Genomic DNA, 19,744 nt, shown 5'->3' with positions numbered 1-19,744 from the left:
ACAAGGAGGCCAAGACCCGCATTGGGTTGTAGCGCAACTGATGATGATGATGATGAAATATGTATAACAATACGGTGTCTGTAGTTTGTACACATGGGATCAAAAGTGCGTGAATTTGAACGCTTATGCCCATTTTTACCAACGTCGTTTAACTTGAACCTTAGTTCAATTCTCTTTGCCTCTTTCTAACAGTCTCCCTTAGAAACAAAGGAGGGAGCTTTCCAGCAAGCGACACAAGTCGACACAAGTATCGTTTTATCTTTGTTACTTATTACCAAAAAAGAAAGATAGAACGATGCTTGTGTTGACTTGTGTCGCTTGCTGGAAAGCTCCCAAAGAGTGAATTAAACTATAAGGTTCAAGTTAAACGACGTTGATGAAAACGGGCATTAATGGAACATATTCGAAAAGCCTGTTTTTGTTTAAATATTCACGCATCTATAAATTGATGGTTATTTCATATTTGACATATTAAATAAAATATTATCTCTAATTACTTAAATTATTTATTACATATAAATATTCGATGTACATTAAATGTGGAATAACAGCTAGTCTGTGATACGTGCAAGAGTTCTTAAACAGGAAGCACGTGACGCGTGAATATTTGTAAATAAATAAAAAACATAACTAACTGCTTAGCATTTATAATAATCGAATAAATAAGGGACTTTTGATAATGAAATTAATAAGAGACAAGTAAAAAGGGGCTTTTAGAGTTCAACGCGGTTGACGGTGCGTGGAATTGATCGTGAGTGAACGTTATATCGATCTTTAATTATGAGGTACAAAATTAGAAATCGAACGTATTACTTTAACATGCAGCTTTAAGCATTGAGTTATAAAACGAAATACGATGAGACGCACGAATTCCGCGACAAACTTTTAATTTCAGAATAGCCCGGTTGCCTTTAAAATCACGGGAGCAGATAATAACGAGATTTAGTGGCGGCCCGAGAAATCCAGCAATTTTTCGTGTCATAAAACTCGAGATATCGCACGCCGCAATAAAGTCGAAATTTAAGAATGCGAAGCACCTGTTCGCGGGAATATCGCCGATTCATCGTCGTTCATCTTCGATTTCTGGTCTCTCCCTCGTCTCAATATGACAGAATTTTTATGTTCAATTAAGTTCGCTCCGCCGAAATCGAAACGGCGCCGGGCGCGCGCACATAACGGCCTCGTAAAATACGAAAATGAATTTCGCGTTTTTACTTTGCTCGTTCACCGTCGTTGTAAGCTGTTAAACAGCTGTTACAATTATGATCGTAAATTTTCCAATTTTCATTCCAATTTTCGTTCCACAGCTTCGTGCAAACTAAATTTGTTAATTAACGATAAGTAATTATTATTCTCATTTCTCAGAGTCTTCGACTTTCCAATTTCTTGTAAATTTTGAATAAAATAAAATAAAATAAAACATAAATAAAATAAAATATAAAATATAAAATTTCTTAAAAAACTAAAAAAAAAAGAATAATAGTTATTGATCTTGTGAAATATTGAATGTCGTCTAAAGGAAGAAGAAACAAGAAACTCGTCACCCAACGAAATGTGCATATACTTTTCTAATGTATTACATTCGTTAGATTCCACAAAACGCTCGAGTGATTTCGTTGCGAAACTTTACGCGGAATTTATCGTGAACTTGAAAGTTTCCACGGGGCACATTCCCGCTATTTGCAAAGCCGGGTTAAGTAAATGAAATTCCGTGTGACTGCCGATCGCAGATTTTAACGAACCGAGGCGCGCCGCTCTTTGACGAGCAAACTGTGCGTAATGAAGAAACTTTCGGATATCACCGTACGATTTGTATCAAGACTGCACGAAAGTGAAATGTCTCGATAGAGAGAAGCGAGTTTACACCTATCTCGACGGTTAGTCGTTTATCAGGTTTCATTAAACAGATTTGTATTTCATTAACTCTCCTTTCCTAATTTCAATCAGAAACGTGCGGTCGCAAATTTGTTAAAATAATGAGCGAGTATAAGAGCGTGTTTCTCGCCCGCGCGGTCCTTAATTATAACGACGGGTGCTTTGACCAATTCTGAGTTGATTCTATCGTCAAATTGAGTTGACGAAATCGATAATTTTATTTACCACCCGGGTGAATCAAATTTCGAGCTACGTCTGCCTTAACGTGACTCCCCGTGCTTCTAACCCGTATACGTTATTAAGTTATCCATACATCCGTAAACACGTTAATCAGACGCGATTAACGTTTCCCGACTCGACATCGGCCCCGTGTAACATCCGGCATCCGTGTAACGGAGAGCCATCCGTGTATACCCAGCGAGCGGTAAGGAGAGGATGTCTCCTTGTAACGAGTTAATACCTCCAGATCGTTACAGCAGTTACTGCAAAGCCGCGCGGTACCTAATTAATCCGCTTTTGAAACGTTTTGGTGTACGGCAAAGCTATGGCGCGAGCAAGGAGGCATGCTTAAAGGAACCACCCCCGCAGGCTACGTAAAATTATTAAGCGGACCCCCCGCCCTCCTGCTCGACTCCCATCTCCCCCCCCCCGGCCTCGTCATCTCCCAGCCGTCTAGACGACTTTGGCGGGTGAGATTGACGCCTCCTTCATCTCTCTTAATTATTGTTTCCTCCTCTCGTCTTTCTTTTCCTTTTCCGTATCGCTATATAATATATGTCTATACGTCTATACGATTGCGTTTACTATTGGGTTTCCTTTACCTGCTGTAGGAAATCGTTCTTCCCCCTCTGACGCTGCGTCCAACACACAGGAGAGTGATTTATAATCGGTGAAAATATTGGCATCCACTTACGTATAGCATGCAAAAGAGCATTAACGTCAAACGAAACTCGCTCGAAAGTTGTCTTCTATCCGGATATTACTCTAACTCTGATTTTTTTTACTCTCCGTTAATTTGCGCGTTCGTGGGATTTATAGTATCCCGCGTAAAATATATTATCGTTCCTTTCACGTGACTATTATCGAGTCTGATATTTCAAAATTAATTAATAAAGAAATGTATATATTGCAAGATCTAGAGCGTGAAGTTGCAGCTAATTTAAATATCTACATAACAAAACTCTAATTGTCGTCGCTAGGCGTTTCAGGAGTTACGCAATAACGAGAAAGTCGAAGCTTATACTGGCGTGTGTAACCTCCGTTTCGCCCATTTGAGAGGTAAAACGACTATCAACGAGCACAAGACTGCGCACAAAGTTGCGCGATCAGCGCGGGGCTCCGTAAAGATAAATCCCCCCCCCCCCACGAAATCCCGAGATAGTCGCGGAACGAGGAGTCTATACGAGTCAATTAAGCGTGCACGAAGGCGTCTTTCGAACGAGTTTATACGCCGCTTTTACGCCCGTTGCTTTATCGGGCACGTAACATAAGTACGCAATGCGAGCTAGAATTCGGCGAGCCGTCGCGAACGATTCAGTTCGCGTAACGAACCAAACGGATGGGTTTCCCCGACGAGGATAAGAAGCCAACGAGATGTTTTTGCGAGCTATCTCAGGCGTTATAGCGGAGGAATATCTAATTTATTCAACCGAGATTGTTGCGGCAAATTGTCAGAAGATGAGATCAAAAAGACTTCTTCGCAAAATGTTTGCGAAATTATTAACGAAATTGTTAACGAAATTATTAAATTATTAAAACACGCTACGTGATTGAAATGAAAAATAATGTGAAAGATTATTTAACGAAGGTGTCCCTCCCCTTAAGTAAAATCTTTTTAATCTCTTGATTTTAACAGATAATTTTATTGTCGTTGCAGTTCTTTAGCTTTACTCAACGCTAAGTTATAGAATGTTACGTGTAGACATCTTAAATGAGCATATATTTCAGAGAATGGAATGTGTCTTGTTTATCAAACTATTACTATATACGTGTTTCTGCAACGAAATTATCTGTTCGTTAGTTCTAATCGCGTTGGCTCCTGAGTAATTTCCTCTCTAGTACACGCGGTAGATCCTACGATACTTTGACTGATTGTGAGTTCCGTAGCAATTAATTAACTGATACTTTGGAAGTGCAACAAAATCAATAATACAAAGCAAAGTTCTACTGGTTATCCCGAAACATTTTATTTAGTCGAAATTGTAAAAAGATGAAGTTTCTCACTCGTCCAAGTACGTATACATTTATTAAAATTTTATATTCAATTTCTTTTTTCGAATTTTGTCCGTCGCGTTATACAAGTCTAATCTGTCAAACGGGAATGATAGCGTGCAAAAAGCTCATTTATTTCGACGTATACGTCGCGGATAAAAATTCATGCCATTTCTCATTTTCGTCTTAATGCGATGTAGTTACTATCGGGAAACCCAAACCCGTCCGTGAGATATATTCACGATCATCGTCGGATGGATCGCCGGTTAGGTTCAATCTACGCTCGCACACACCGATATCGCACGCGACCGTGTAAACCGCATTCGCCTCCTCCTCCCATCACGGCGGACTCACGTTTGAGTTGGACGAAGGTGAGCTGATCGATGGCGCGGCGCAGCGGCTTGTCGTCCAGGGTGAGATCCAGCAACGGCAGACGAGCGATCTCCTGCACGCCCTCGGCACCGCCCCAGGAGCCGGCAGCCGTCGCCGCGCGGACCGACAGCATGCCGCCGATCTGCAGGAACGCCGCGCTGTCGGTCTCCTTCAGCGCCTCGATGCAGAACGTGAGCAACGCCGTGGTCGTCTGCAAATGCGTGGCGCAACGCGTCACTTGGTCTCGCAGCGAGCGCACCCTGGCCTCCCTGGTCTGCCGAGCGGCTTCGATCAACCGTGATTTTCTTGCCTGCAGCAGACTCACCAGGTTCGTCACCCGGTCCTCGACCTCCTCCTCGAGCGCCACGCATTCCTCCTGGAATGGACAGTGATTGATCCGCTTTGTAATTATGGTTTCGAGAAATATCTTACACGATATTACTTATATATATATATATAAAATCTTCTGTGCGCGACAAAATTCTGGGACAAATTCTCTCTATAGAAAATGGAACACGCTTGATGTACAAGAAATTATGACCTACTATTGTATTCACAATAATACTTGTCGTTATAAAACTTGTTTTTTACCTCTTTGGAAAAATGATAAAATTTGTAAGAATTCTTATAAAAATATAATGACAACTTTTTTTAGAATAAGTATGTTTTTTTTTAATAATCGCACACACAAATTTTTTTTATATTTCCGCACATGCACACATATACCTAAGCATATACGAAACTAGAAGACAATGCTTGTACAGATATTATGCGAGAAATCCAATATCAAATTCATTGATACGCACATCCTTTGTAAAGAAAGGAAAAATAAAAAGCTATGTCAAAAGAAATCTCATCTGCGTCAGTGTTTTTGAAGCTCGATCGGTTTAGGTTGTAAGCTATCCGGATACCCTTTGTACATTCGAATTGTCCCTTCGGCCATCAAAGATAAATCCACGCCGGTATTCTATCCCGCGGAGAGAGCTGATGTAATTAACGCCATATCTTTTCGCAATTTCACGGCACCGTATCGCGTTGACGCGCCCGTCGACACGGAATTTAAAACGGGCGCCAAAGGCGCACATACTCACATGTACTTTATCCGTCATTCCTTTGAGCCTTTGAATGAACTCCGTCGTCGAGCGGGCTCTCTCCGACAGCTGCTGCAGATTCTGCGACAGCTCCGTCTGTAACAGCAGAAATTCACGACACGTGAGGGAACGTGGCGGTACTTCGAGAGGGATTTGGATACGTGATACGTGCGGACGCGTTTGCGCGACTAAAGATATGAACCAAAAAACCCCTCGTCTTTCTTACAAAAAAAAACTTAAATTATACAATATGTATTGAAATATATATTAACATATATTGTATAATGTGTATTTAAAATATATGTATAAGGTTACGTATTTATTTTACACAAATATTAATTTATTGCAGACAATATATGCGTTTTGTGTATGACGCAAAATAGAGATTATATTCCTATAAACTGTACATTAGTAGGTAGAGAGGTATTGGGGACTAATGAAGACGAATTATGTACAGCACAAGCGTTCAATGTTGGATCGATATGTCACACTGGTTCCGATGAATAAACAGTTCCCGTATGTAGAGAGTTTGTATATTGAGCGGTACCGTACATAGGCGTAGTCACGCTTTCGTGAACGAGCTCGTATTAAGTACATATCGTTGTTTGTTCAATAACGACACAAAGTGCTCTTCTTTCGTTGTGGAAAGAGAGAACAAGCGTTATTTCTCCTCGAGAAAATCTCGAGAACCAAACTCAAGATATATTGTAGACAAACATGTTTGATTTTAGCGTTCCTTGATGTACTGTACGATATAAAGAGAATTCAAGATATTATTTTCCATTCGAAAATTTTAATAAAACTACTAAACTACATCTTCAAAAAAAAAAATATATATATATATATATATATATATATATATATAAATTTGAAATATTATCCAATATTTAAATTAACTGATTAACAATTTTCTTAAGAACGGGCACAAGCGAAATGTTCGCATTTCATGAAAATAGCTATTTTGCGTTCCTTTCTACATTTTTTATCAATGCTTTCTATCTTCGTTCGTAAAACAGTTGGAAATTATTTCTGCTGTCTCAAGAAAGTTGATCTCTTCTACATATTTATGTAAAATACTTTGTTCAAGATAATAGTATATTACGACGAACATCGGAGGAAAACTTATAATCCGGCAACGCATTTACAATTGCGATTTAATTTATCATCTTATACAGCGGTTGAGAAATGCGATGACGTCGCGTCGGCCGGCATCGCCTCGCAATATCGCGAATCGTTCCCACAGTTCTCGTTTATCATTTTCCTCATTTCTCGACTTTCCTCAGCGGACAATACCTTCAGATCGATCGAGCGGACGGACCGCGGTGCACTTCGTCGAATTCACCGGAGACCTAACGCACGTCGCGTTGGCAGTTTCCATTTAACACGACAATGTGTGCTAGCCGAAATGGGATGCGATCGCGTATGCAGTATGCACACGATACCGCGGCAGCGTCGGCATTCATCAGGGAAGACGCGCGCGGATTTACTCGTGCAAGTTCGCGATAAAGCCTCGACGGATTATAGGAAAATATCGGGCGACGTTGCAACCCGTTCGACGTGTAACGTCATCCATTTCCTGCATTCTTGACTAAACGATCGGAGGTATCACGCGCGCGAGAGTCTACATGTCGCACAACTAATATTTGCACGTTACATCTGCCGAGACTTTCATGTCCATTTCTACCAATGTAGATTGACTTTAATCTCGGTTTAACTTGCTTAGGACCGATTGTTCCAACCTGTTGGTAAGCTAACTAATAGTTAAATCATATGTCTATCTTTGTCTAATGTAAAAGATAAACAAAGACATATATATGATTTAACTGTTAGTTAGTTTACCAACAGGTTAACAACCGGCCCTTAGTATCTTTTTGTAATTGTTAAAACTAAAAAAAGATAAAAAATTAACTAAACCAAGATTTAAGTCAATCTACATTGGATAGAAATGGATATTAGATATAGACATTTAACTTAGCAATAACTTCGCATCGTTCTTATATTAGTTTAATTGCTCAGATACGCATGTTTGTTTGAGCGATTTTTTATTCCGTCGGCAAAATGAAGTTGAAAATTAATTTCAGACAGGCCATGTGTTCTCAAATCCATTTACGGGAGAACTCGTTACTTTTCTCACCTGCGGCATCGCGCACGAAATATCGAATTATAGCACCAACAAAAGTACCATGTCGAGGGATTTCCCGTCCGACTCTGTGCCGAAGCGGCGTGTATCCCTTTGTATAACGTTTCTCTTCCTCTCGAAGTCTCTTCCGCGTCGAACACGGCGGCGACGGCGACGGTGTCTTTCCCTCGCGCGCTTTGGCGCGTATCCATTGGGCGCGACCGGCGAAATCTTATTAGCATGAAAAGAGCTCTCGGGGATTTCATCAGGGCGACGAGCTATCCGACCGTCTCTCCCCGCAGCCGCGGGCGAGATGTTCCCTCGATCGATTATCCCGCGAACATCTCCGGAACTTCGCCGCCGGTTGTCAGTTGATCAACAAAACCCTAGCTCTCCGTAGTATAAATTTAGATATCGTAAAATTATCACAAAACGCAAAAAAGAACGGAAAGAACGGTTTTACTGAAGTATCTAAAAAATTTAGCTAGATACAGATCTGAAAATAATTTTGTTGCACCATCAAAATAATTATAGTAGGTCGCTGGAGTATGATGATAATGCTGTCAAAAATTTTGACATTTTAGCAATCAGTTTGAGTGTTCTACAGAATTATTTTGATGGTGCAACAAAATTATTTTCAGATCTATGTCTAGTTAAATTTTTAGATACTTCAGCAAAACGGTTCTTTCCGTGAAGATGTATTATATTTCGATTAAAATGTGTACAAAGAAATGTATTCAAACTAAGTTGCATCATAGATTTCTAGTTATCCACAAAATATACATTTGCGACGATAATACAGGAGGCTTACGGAATTTAATACGAATTTAACAAGATGGCTGAAAGAACCGTCGTCTAAAAGACTCGTCTGGAATTTCTATAAATACAAAGACTATGTACAAAAGCGTTTTCTTTAATGTTGACGTAGTTGCTCCTCTCATTGAAAGCGAGCAACACTAATTCCGAGACTCGCGAGGCATTTGCTGTGTCTGTAACTTTCAAGAATAATTTGTTTAAACTTCTCGTTCGACGAGTCTAATGCGAAATGCGCCCCAAGAATTGTCTCAGTTGTGGCAAGCGCTCGACTTTCTCGACGACGTTAATTGGCCAAGAGTCGATCCACAAAGACTTCGTTAACAGTCGGCCAGCGACGCTCGTTATAATAATCATAAAAGTTGGAAAAAACCGCCCAGCGAAACCTTAACTTCCTCCAGAATGTGCCAACATATATAATACCGAGGCATCCGTAATAAAAAAAAAAAGCCAGCCTCTGAGTTTATCCAACTCGTGGAGATCACCGGCGCGGGAGACTTTCATCGCGCTGAAAGCTTCGTTAAAATCCTAACGAACAGCACGCGAAAGCTTATTAAATCTGGCCGATGCTTTTCAGCAAACGCTTTTCAGAAAGCGTCGTATTTACAGGGCAAACGGTAACGAACGGGAAAAGGTGGAAAGACGTTACCGGAAGGTGCCTCTCGCGGCGCCGATTAATCCCGACGGGCGAGGCGTGTGGATGGGGAAACCGGCTCGAAAGAACATAAATTTAAAAAAACAGAGGAACAAGAAAAGATTAAACACAGAACTCTCGGTGATATTTCTATCGGGCGAACGGGGACCGATTAATCTTGCAATTATTCCCGCGCGGCCGCGCCAACCTGGTGATCGCCAACCGACCGCTTTCAATTTACATCGAAACGAGCGTGTCTCACGAATGGCATGTATACTGGAGATGACCCAAAAGCAGATAATGGAATCGTGTCCTCCGTAAAGTTTCGAGCACCGCGCGCGCGGCTCGGATTAATTTTCGATTAAGCCGTCACCCGCGATCGTAATCAGCGGATATCTCCCTGTCTTGGACACGCGAGCCTGGCCGCTTTTGCGCAATTTTTCTCTCTGCCTGTCTTTTAAATATTAATCCATTGATATATCAGAAATTTTTCGCTTATAGCTATTAACGAAAAAATTATTTTACTGCTGAATTTCAAAAATATGTTTGACGTTTAGCGGAACAACATTCTACACAGAAAAAAAAGGAGTGTTAAATCAGGACTTATATTCTTGTATATAAGCAAAAATCTATAATCTTCTTAGAAGAATTTCAACTTTTTATTTCAATTTTTTTCTTGATTAAACTATATGAATACCTTCTCTCTAAATCTGAATCAGTGAATAGTCACTGATATCAGTGTAAAGTATGCCACTTTTCTGAATCAGTGGCATACTTTATACTGATATCAGTGACTATTAACTGATTCGCAGTACTGTTCAGATTTAGAGATTCAGATTTAGAGAGTTCATTCAAACAAGTTTTCTTCGCGGTTTAACGAAATTCATATCTCATTTCAAGATTATAAATTCTTGTTTATATAATACAAGAATATATAAGTCTTGATTTAACACTTTTTTTCTGTGTACATAAAGTCATGACGTGTCATCGAAAGATAACCGGAAGATATAACGAAAATAATAATCCTACGTCCAACCTCTTAATTCGCAGCAACAAAGCTACGGAATGAAGGGCTTGTCAGAGCTCATTATTGCTATAATGGCGAGCCAAAATGAATTTTTGCCCGCGAAGTTTCGCGGAAGTATCTCCGTTGCCTTGGGCGTTCTCCACCGAGCGTTCCTCCCTTTGCACACGTACACGCGAGCCCCACGTGCGCGCAAGCGCACATCACGCACCGACACAAACGAAAAGTTTGCAACGGCGATTCGTGCTCGAGCGTAATTAAGTTACTCCTTTCGAGTTAACGTCGGCCGCGCCCGGCAATTTCCGCAGTTTTCAGCGCAACTTTCCGCCAAGTTCGAGTCGCGCGCGAGGCGACGACCGCGCCGACCCGATAGAGAATGCCGCGAGATTGTTCCCGACATGCGGTCCCTTTAACGCTTCCCCCGACCCTTTGTTATATTAATTACCGCAGTCACCGCGTTGTACACCTATAAAGGGAAGCCGCGAGGGAGAGACCTCGTCAGATTCGCGGCGAGGGTCGGCGCGATCTCGCTTTAATAATCGATCCTTAATACTTTCGCGCGGTTCACGCGTAATTCCATTTAAAGTCCGCCAAGGTTCCTCCGGCACTTCCCGTTACTTTAGCCGAATCGCGGTTGGAAAGAAACGAGGGGAGAATCCACGAAAATTTGGGTATACCGAATCTAATTTAACACCATCGGATTGGAGCATTTCCTGTACATGTTTATTATATTAATATCTATAAGCGTTTTACTTATTCGATATGAGCAAGCTGTTATTTATCCTGTGTATCTATATACGACTAATATTCCTCTGAGAAATATTAAATATTTATGTCGCGAGTCGGCTACAGATGCAAAGTAAAAAATTTAATACTTATTTCGTTCGCCACTGTCCTTTTGCATGGTAAAAATTCATCTTTTGAAGTCACGGCGGCAGAACGCTAATAAACAAATATTACGCGATGATATATTCCATTTTCCATGGCTTAAATTATTCGGCCGTCGTGTAATCCTGCGCGATACGGCCTCCCTGCGAGAAAATAACGTTTCGCGCAGAGTACTATGAATTTTCATGACTCTCCTTTGGCCGGGAGTTTAATACTGGGTTTTGCCAAATAGAGTCGGGCGGCGCAAAAAGCAAAAAAGTCGTCGATTGCCGGTTGATCTTTATTCCGCGCGAAAAAGCGAATCGCGAGACTCGCGCGGAGACCCGCAGCTTCGCGGAGAGTCAATTTTCGTCGAGATAATGCACGTCTAGTTGCAGCCCAGAATGCGGCGAATGCACTTGTTAATTAAGAACGCCAATCAAACCGTACGACGGCGCGAGCATAATTACAAAAGTCGAGGGTGCTCCGCGGAGCAACCCTCGAGGCGCTTTCGCGCGGCGCAACGTATCAAAAGCACCCTTGCACTTATTAAGCTCGAGAGCCCTGCCATTGTTTCCAAGATCGATCGCGATCTGCGACCGAAAACACTTGGGATTTCTCTGACCCAGCTATTGTAATGTAGCATACCACCCGCTGTTTGCCATAACGGCGCACTACGATCGGTTTTAGGTGCGAGCGCGAGTATCGTGCCATTCCATTTTACGATATCATATACTTATACATTGACTGAATACTTTTACAAAAATAGTTCCCTTTTTTTACCTGTAATAGCAAAAATTAAATTAAATCGGGCAAATTCACTCTTCCCGACAGAGTCAGATATTGAAGAATTATCCGTCAAAGTGTGAAGTCAAAGTTAGTTAGTGCCGAAACGAAGTTACTATAAAAACGAGAGAGTGCATTGCCCGGCAAGTGCGAGCGATATTAAGTTAAAAAGTGCCGGGGCACATTTTATCCCCGATATAGCGCTAATAGAGCATGCGACGCGCGCGCGCGCGCGGTAATATATATTTTGCCATTCCTGAATTGCAGCGTCGTTTCATCACGTGTCCCAAGTCATTCGGGAGCGAAATGGAAGCAGACGGGGCATGTGCTTTTATCACCGTTGTCCCTCATTGTCTACGCCAGGCGTGGCTCGACGTCTCGTAGAGAATCGGTTTCGTGTGCCGGAATAATTGGTCACTCGAATGCACCCCCTTCCGTCCGCCTTGATTTCTAGCCTTTCCTCCTCCTCCCTTCTCCTCCCTCTCCTACGTTTCGCGGTGAGATATTCATTCTCGCGCGCATATACATTTCGCCGACCGACGTAAGATCGCGCACGAGCCCGTTATCATATAGTCGCAGCCCACGCAATTCGACCCTCTCGACTTGAAAGGGTGGGTGGCGCGGCAGGAAAGGCGAAGATAGTGCCACCCTTCTTGTACAGGGTCATCTGTCTGAAGTGATTTTCGCTGTTCACTCGAGGGCGAAAATAGCGAAGTACATCGTTGGAATAGAGAATATTTTCGAGAGAGTGGGTGTGTGAAAATAAAGTGGAGCAAGAGGTAGGACGATCGAACAACTCGACGTACTAGATGCTTCTAGCAGAAAACGCTAGCTAACATTTATGTGACCGATATACAAAAAGCGTCTAAAATCTATAACATAAAATAAAATCTATAACACTGTGTATATTTCAATAAAATTTTTTCGCTCAAGATTCCTCGAGTTCAATCTATCGACCAATGCCTACCGATATCGATCCCCCAGTTTTTATAGCTTACATAACGAGAACCATGTTACATCCATTTTCGAAATAATACACCGGTTCCGCCCTGAGGGTACCACCCTGCGCATCTATTTATCGTCACGGAGGCTCGTTTATCCGCGCCCTTACCGGAACGTGCTCGAGCCTGCCATAAGGGACGAGCGGGCTCGCGCATGGATACCATCCTGCGTAAACACGATAGGCCTATCGCCGCGTAGATGCACCGAATAGCGAGCTCGCGCATGAATGCCAACGGTTGGATGCACACGCGACTATATGAAACAACACGCACGTCGAATGAGAGAAACCGATGCACAGCGGATTAGTCGCAAGGGTGGCGTATTGAGGTCGCTTTGATGCTTTATTACGCGGTTTTCAAAAGTTTATTATGTAACCCTCTTAATATTTCATAATAATTTTGATGCATTGAAATTAATTTTTCGAAAATGTCTCGACGATAATCTAGACCAAAATCAATGGTCGATTGTCAAGACGACGATAGCCAATTGAGTCGATTAAAAAGTCTTAGTTGTTAATTATTTACTGGCGAAGTAAAATGTTTCTTACTCGGTAAAATTAATTTTATTATATTACAATTCTCTCTCTGTCCTATTATTTTATATTTTCCTAAAAAAGACCCTTTTTTTTTTCATCGTTACGTTCGCGCCGTTTGTATTTTACGATGTCGTTCCGCGACGAAGCGTTGTAAAACAAGAAACGGATTGCGGGATTCACGGATAATTTCAAGTTCACCATGAGTCGACTGTTAAAGCGCCATTATGCTCCCTACGAACCGCGCCAAAAACGTTGCTTGCTTTCATTGCACGGGGCGCGTTGCACCCTCGGTATACAAGCACCCTCTGAATTACTACCTCACGACCACCATCGGGAGGCCCTCCCCCCCCGTCAGAGTCCAGCCCCCTTTCCCCTATAGTCACGGTATCTACGTCTTTTAATCAACTGCGAAGCAAAAACCTCGTCCCTTCTCGCAAACAACGCGTCGAAGCGCATAAATGGTGATGAAGGTGTATAAAACTCTGCGCTTTTTTTCCCCAACCAAAATACATATTGGCAAGTTCACAAAAAGCGTAAGAGATATTTTCAAAAAACGTAAAAAATTATTAGTCGTAGATATTATTGTTGTAAGCTTTTCGATTATTGTTATTGTTCGGATAGACATAATTATCCTCGCTAAAATAAACTTCGAAAGCAAATGATTTTACGAGACGTTATAACTTTCGCGTACAAGATGTTCACAAATCTACCTAACGTATTCACGAGCGACCCTGCGAGGGAGAAATAGGAATAGAGAGAAAGAGTAACAATATGATGATGCAGGATCGGACGAATAAAAGAGGAGAATCCACGATAGCGCGACGACGAGACAATTTACGTCCATTAGGAAATGTCGTGTTCTTTTAACAGGATGAGCGAAAAGCAGAGGGGAACGCCAGGGGATACGGCTAATACCTCCATGCAATCTGCACTATCTGCAGACCGCACTGTGGGGCGGCCGCAATGTTACAATATATGCGATGAAACCCCTTATTTTAAATTCACTGTTGTGTTTCCGCGACATTCCCGACCGATTGTAAACCCACATTTCGCACTGACCGTGACCTCAGCGCAACGGAAGCATATGTCTGCGAACGTACAGATTAAACAGGTAAGTTGTTCTACCTACGTATGATTCCGATTTTTAAATACAAATACACTGTTAAATATTAAAGAAAGAAAAAACTAATACTTTGAGTTAAATAACATTTTGTTATTTTTAACTACTGTGTCGAAATGTGTTCTTTTAACACAAGACAGTATTACATTAACTCCATTGATTTTTAGTTAAATTGACAACATATTTGGAGTAGGAGCAGTGGGGGGCGACCTAATATCACGGAAAAAAAAGGTTTTGCTGCAACAGCAAATTTATTTGTTAAATATGGGACAACCAACATTTTTTGCTGCGAGAGCTAATTAATTTTGCAATAATAGCAAAACATTTTGTTGCAATAGCAAACAGTTTTACTGAACTTTGCTATTGCAGCAAAAGGTTTTGCTATTATTGCAAAATTAATAATTAGCTCTCGCAGCAAAAAATGTTAGTTGTCCGTATAGTAGCAAATCCTTTAGCTAAATTTTTTTCCGTGTAAGGATGGTTAAAAATGACTCAAATTGAGTATAATTTGACGAATTAAACAGTATAGCATTAACTGCGTCAAGGGCCATTAAAATATTCGCACCAACTTGCAAAATGTAATTTATATATTAACTGCGAGAAACTGGATAAACGCGATAAACACAAGCTGCCGATTATCGGAGAACATTATTGCCATGACATCGATACATCATATTTCGTTTCTCATCCATCTCATTAATCTACAAATGCGTCGGGGTTTACGTCAGAACGTGGCTTCGGCTAAAAGATTCTCAGTGGACTGCCATATATGATGCAAATACCAGGTGTACTCAGCATTCTGGTGTTGTTATCTTAATTAATTTAGCAGAATAATTTCTAATGCGTTGCATCTGAGTTTATTTGAGAAAAAAGTTGTTAATAACGATATATAATACATGGTCTTATAATTTAAGGCCATATATTATTCTAAATATTGGACGACGTTCGGTTTCTGTGGATACGATCACTGTAATTACCCTGGATCACATTTTTTAATTTTTGGCGCATAAGCAGATTATTTTTTTTAATATTGTACTAAAAAATAGTTCATGCAAACGCTCTTTTTCTTTCTGTCGTACCGCGTATCGCGTTGCACGAGGCAAAGATTTTTTTTGTCGATTGCACCGTCACCCGTCTGAGCGTTCTAAACGCGATAGCGATATATGAACTCACGTAAAGGATGACCGATTCCAAAACGACTAAGAATTTTCAATATCCCGGGTTATGGAAAAACGATACCTTCCGCGAGCAAAATGATCGAACACGAAATATTGTCGTTCAATTATTTTCTATTCGATGGTTCTTGATACACGCGATCAATTCTTCTCTGAAATCCATTGAAACTCGTAAAATCAAGTATATAAAAGCGATGCAAGAACTTCTTCTATATCATACGAGCCCGTACGTCCCTTATATACGTTACTTCAATTCTCATGGCCAGTCAAAGGAATAGTCCGCGAGGAAATATCGACCACTCAGCGATTCAGGAATGCAGAAGCAAAACTCGTATTATCCATTCCGCAAGATTTATGGGAAAGAGCGAAGTTGGGAAGGGGTTCTGGCACACGGAACTTCGGACCGTTTCTTTCGTTTCGGGATTACAGAGCGAGCGCTTTTAATTCAACATTCGAAAAAGATCTTGAGCTTCGCTTCTGCATCCCCCCGCAATTGTTCTGGCGTCAAATCGAACGACGCAAGATAAAGTAAGGAAAAATATCGGTCAAATCATCCGCGTATCGTGCCGCGCATAACGTCGCACGTAAATACGCAATATCGTGCCCCTATCACGATGCGAACAACGCGCTCATAAATACCGGGCGGGCATTGATAAATCCGAAATATCGGGCGGTCCGATACGAGAACGCGCGGGTGAACTTTGGTGCTCGCGAGCGTTCCCCGCGCGTTTCGACTTATAAATCCGACGCTCAATGTCGACTGGGGAAACGACGATATCTCGCCGGGGCGCCGTGTCACTAAATCACGGCCGTTCCTGCATTTCGCGCGCGCAAAAAAAAACCTCCCGGAGAGAGAAAAAAAGGAAAAAAAATTGTACACGCCGCGCTGCAGCAGTGGTTACAAATCGTAAGTGAGAGCCGCAGCGTTCACAACCCGGGGTTATACCGTCCGTAAACTGCGAGTTTTTTTTAAATCGGATACCGGGATTTTTCCAAAATCCGTCGTCAACATTTCGCCGAAGTTTTGACATTTTTTTTCCCCACCCGTCGGGCTCCGGCAACGCCGGACCACGTGCTTTATATAACGTTATATTCGGTGTTGTATTATAATCCATGGTAAACCGGAGTTGGGGGAGAATAGACCTATCGATATTTGATACACCTCAAACTGTATTACTATATAATTATATTGTTCTCTCTCGTTTCGATTATATGCATAATTAGTACGTAAGTACTACTAATATAATCCACTCTAATATAATATCGCTCACATGACGGTATTTCATTTATCTTAACATTAATTTTTACTGCGTCGTGTTGAGAAATCACTGAAATTCCTCTTCCTAATTCTCATATTTTCATCAGCTTTCTCGGCTGCGATTTCATCGCCTCGTAACTTTGCATGTTACAACGGAGATTTAGCGAGCGGGTATAAAGAAACTCCAATGTACCCCGAGGAACATGACCGATAACATATTTCTTTCAAGAAGCGCCGCTTTGCATGCACGCGAACGCGTACAACTTGCGCCAAGAAAAAAAATTACGATCGTAACCGTATGTTCGCGACTTTATGGGCTTGTGTACCCGCACTTATACGCCATCCTAGAGATAAAAGAAACTATTCGCCTTTGAATACACTATTCGCGTCGTCGCCATTAAATTTCCATAAGTCACGCAAGCTTCATAAGTTATCAAAAGAGTGTAAAAATGATATGTAAATAATGCAAATATTATACAATATTATATCTTCATAAATTTCAATAATGATAAACGCCATTTTTTATAAATTAAATGTCCAAAAGTGGATTAAATTAAAATTTAATAAACTATAATATAGAAAGATCAATCTATGCTAATATTTCTTGATAATACTTGTCATAAAATAATGACTGCATTAATCTAAGTGTATTTATATTCAGATATCTCACTTCTTGCTTACATTTTTGTTAACTCAACGTATTAAACCGTCGCGTGGAGTTTTTGCCGAGATCCTCCGTTGAAGAATCTATGAGGCACAAAATAACTCTCGCTTAACTCGCAGATACATATTTACCGTCATGATACCGAGGGTGGGACGCTGCTCGGGAGCCGCATTCGAACGGAGGCGAGGACATCGAATTTGCATAATCCCGCATAAATGCGTCGAAGCCCTTAAATTCCGCTTCCGCACGCAAATTGCCGTTCATTTTCTACTGTTTCAGCAAGTTTTCAGAAATAATGTCCAATCGAGCATTTCATTGCGAGTGAATAGCATATCGTACTCTTTAAATTGTTCGCCAAAAACTCGTGATAATACACTGAACCGTTTAATTAGTGCATTAATTAGTCGTGTCTCCCGGCCGTCGCGATCCCGGGGGACGCAACGTTGAATTTCCTTTAACCACTCCTTGAAGGAAGGAAGACGTTGTTCCATTAACAGCCTGTAATAGGAGTCGCATATTCTCCTGGGAGATGGAAATTATCACGATCGACGAGTTCATCTCCAGGTGCAGCTGAGTGCAGCTGCGCGGAATTAATTGCGTTACGCGGCTTACGAAACTACCGTGTTTCTTGCCAGATTTTCCTCCGAGAAAAATCGGCGATATTCGCATAATAAACTAACACACCGTAATGCATAAAATAATTTTTTGCGAAAAACTTCGATAAAATCTTTCTTCTCGTAACATATATATTTTAAAGAATTTAAAATAAGACATTATTAAGTTTTAATTCTATATAAAGAAATAAAAAAGTTACAAGAAGGTACATGAAACTTAAATTTGTAATCAATTTTTAATAAAAAGAAAAAGAAGGAAAGTATTTCAATTTTTCCAACATTGCATAAAAAACTGTTTTTTTTTTTTTCTAAATAAATGTTCCTAAATAATACTCCTTTTCGCCTCCTAATTTTAGAGATATACCTCGGAATTTGTAAAACACCCTGTATATGGTATCCGCGAAATAATCATGCAGAATTGATTCGCGTGAAAGCCGCGGAGAGCCTCAGCTTTCTCGGCGCGGCCGCAGATAGCGTCGCGTTGAAACATTCGCAGAAACCAGTTGCGAAGGAATGGAATGATACGAAAGGGGTGCAAGGAGCTCATTACGGCGCGAGTCGACGCGACGCGTGGCTTTTGTATCGCGCAGGGGCGCGCATCTCACTCTCGCCTTTCCGTCGCTTTTGTTTCCCGCATCTTGTCGTTGAGCACCGACGAAGAGAGCTGAACGGATCGAACGAGAAAGGCAGAAACGAGATACGCGTCTCTCGTACGAGAAAACGTATAAAAAAACCCGGCGACTATTGTGCCTGGAAAATAGAAAGAAAATAGGAAACACCATTCTCCCCCCCCCGCCCCCGATATCTTTCCGGTGGCGCTTCTTATTCCTCCTCGAGTATTTTTGAAGAAAGAACGCAATCAGTCGCGTCTCGTCTCGAACACCCTGTTTTATTTGCATTGCATTTACCGGCATCCGCGTCTCTTATGAAAATTGCAAGGAAATCGGAATCGGTATCGCATTACACCGTGTTATTTTACTGTTACATAGGCAATAAATAGAAGATTATTAAGGTAAATGTACCAGTGCCTGGACACGTACCAATGTCTGGACATTTTTATCATTTTAATCCTTAAATAAGTTATAACGCGAATTAAAATCAAAGAATCAAAGATAAAAATAATATTTGTATTATATTTTTATCTTTGACTTTAATTCGTGTTATACTTATTTAAAAACTAAAATGATAAAGGTATCCATCAGACATAGGTCTTAAGTATCCCGGCATTGGTACTTTTACCTTACAACTTTGTGCGGTGAAACATCTTCGAACATTCTGTATTTTGCAAATTCACTTAAGTTTTCTTACAAGAGGGTTTTCTTCTACTTTTCGTACGCGAATCGCCTTATCCCACTCTCAGTAATTACTTTTCGTAAACGTACTCGTACAGCACCGTTCCATGCGTGTCAAACTGCAAAATAAATTGCATCAGCCGTCTGATCTCCCGCGCTGCGCGAAGAAGCGCCTCGCGTAAAATACTGTTGAGCTCGCTTCTCAGACGTCATCAGGGGATAGAGAACCCGGGGGATAATCATTTTTCTCGAGATGACTGGTGGACGCGGTACATTATATGAGATCGGCCCG

At 41.2% G+C, this 19,744-nt stretch overlaps 1 protein-coding gene across 4 annotated transcripts in view; it reads right to left on the bottom strand.

Annotated features, from left to right (window-relative positions):
- The window catches only part of Trim9 (E3 ubiquitin-protein ligase Trim9), a 99,857-nt gene that overhangs the window by 18,888 nt on the left and 61,225 nt on the right, over positions 1-19,744 (bottom strand). For 2 of the 4 annotated variants that reach the window (XM_071790404.1, XM_071790406.1), the window contains 3 exons: positions 5,550-5,645; positions 4,441-4,834; positions 2,697-2,729 (listed from right to left, as the gene is read on the bottom strand). In XM_071790404.1, coding sequence (XP_071646505.1) covers positions 2,697-2,729; positions 4,441-4,834; positions 5,550-5,645 — 523 coding nt within the window. The remainder of the gene's footprint in view (positions 1-2,696; positions 2,730-4,440; positions 4,835-5,549; positions 5,646-19,744) is intronic. The other 2 variants (XM_071790405.1, XM_071790407.1) reach the window with 1 other exon arrangement.

This window comes from Temnothorax longispinosus, chromosome 10 (assembly GCF_030848805.1).
Source record: "Temnothorax longispinosus isolate EJ_2023e chromosome 10, Tlon_JGU_v1, whole genome shotgun sequence".
In the NCBI taxonomy this organism is placed as follows: Eukaryota; Metazoa; Arthropoda; class Insecta; order Hymenoptera; family Formicidae; genus Temnothorax; species Temnothorax longispinosus.
Note: the sequence above shows the minus strand (reverse complement) of the source record. Positions and strands in the feature narration are given on the sequence as shown.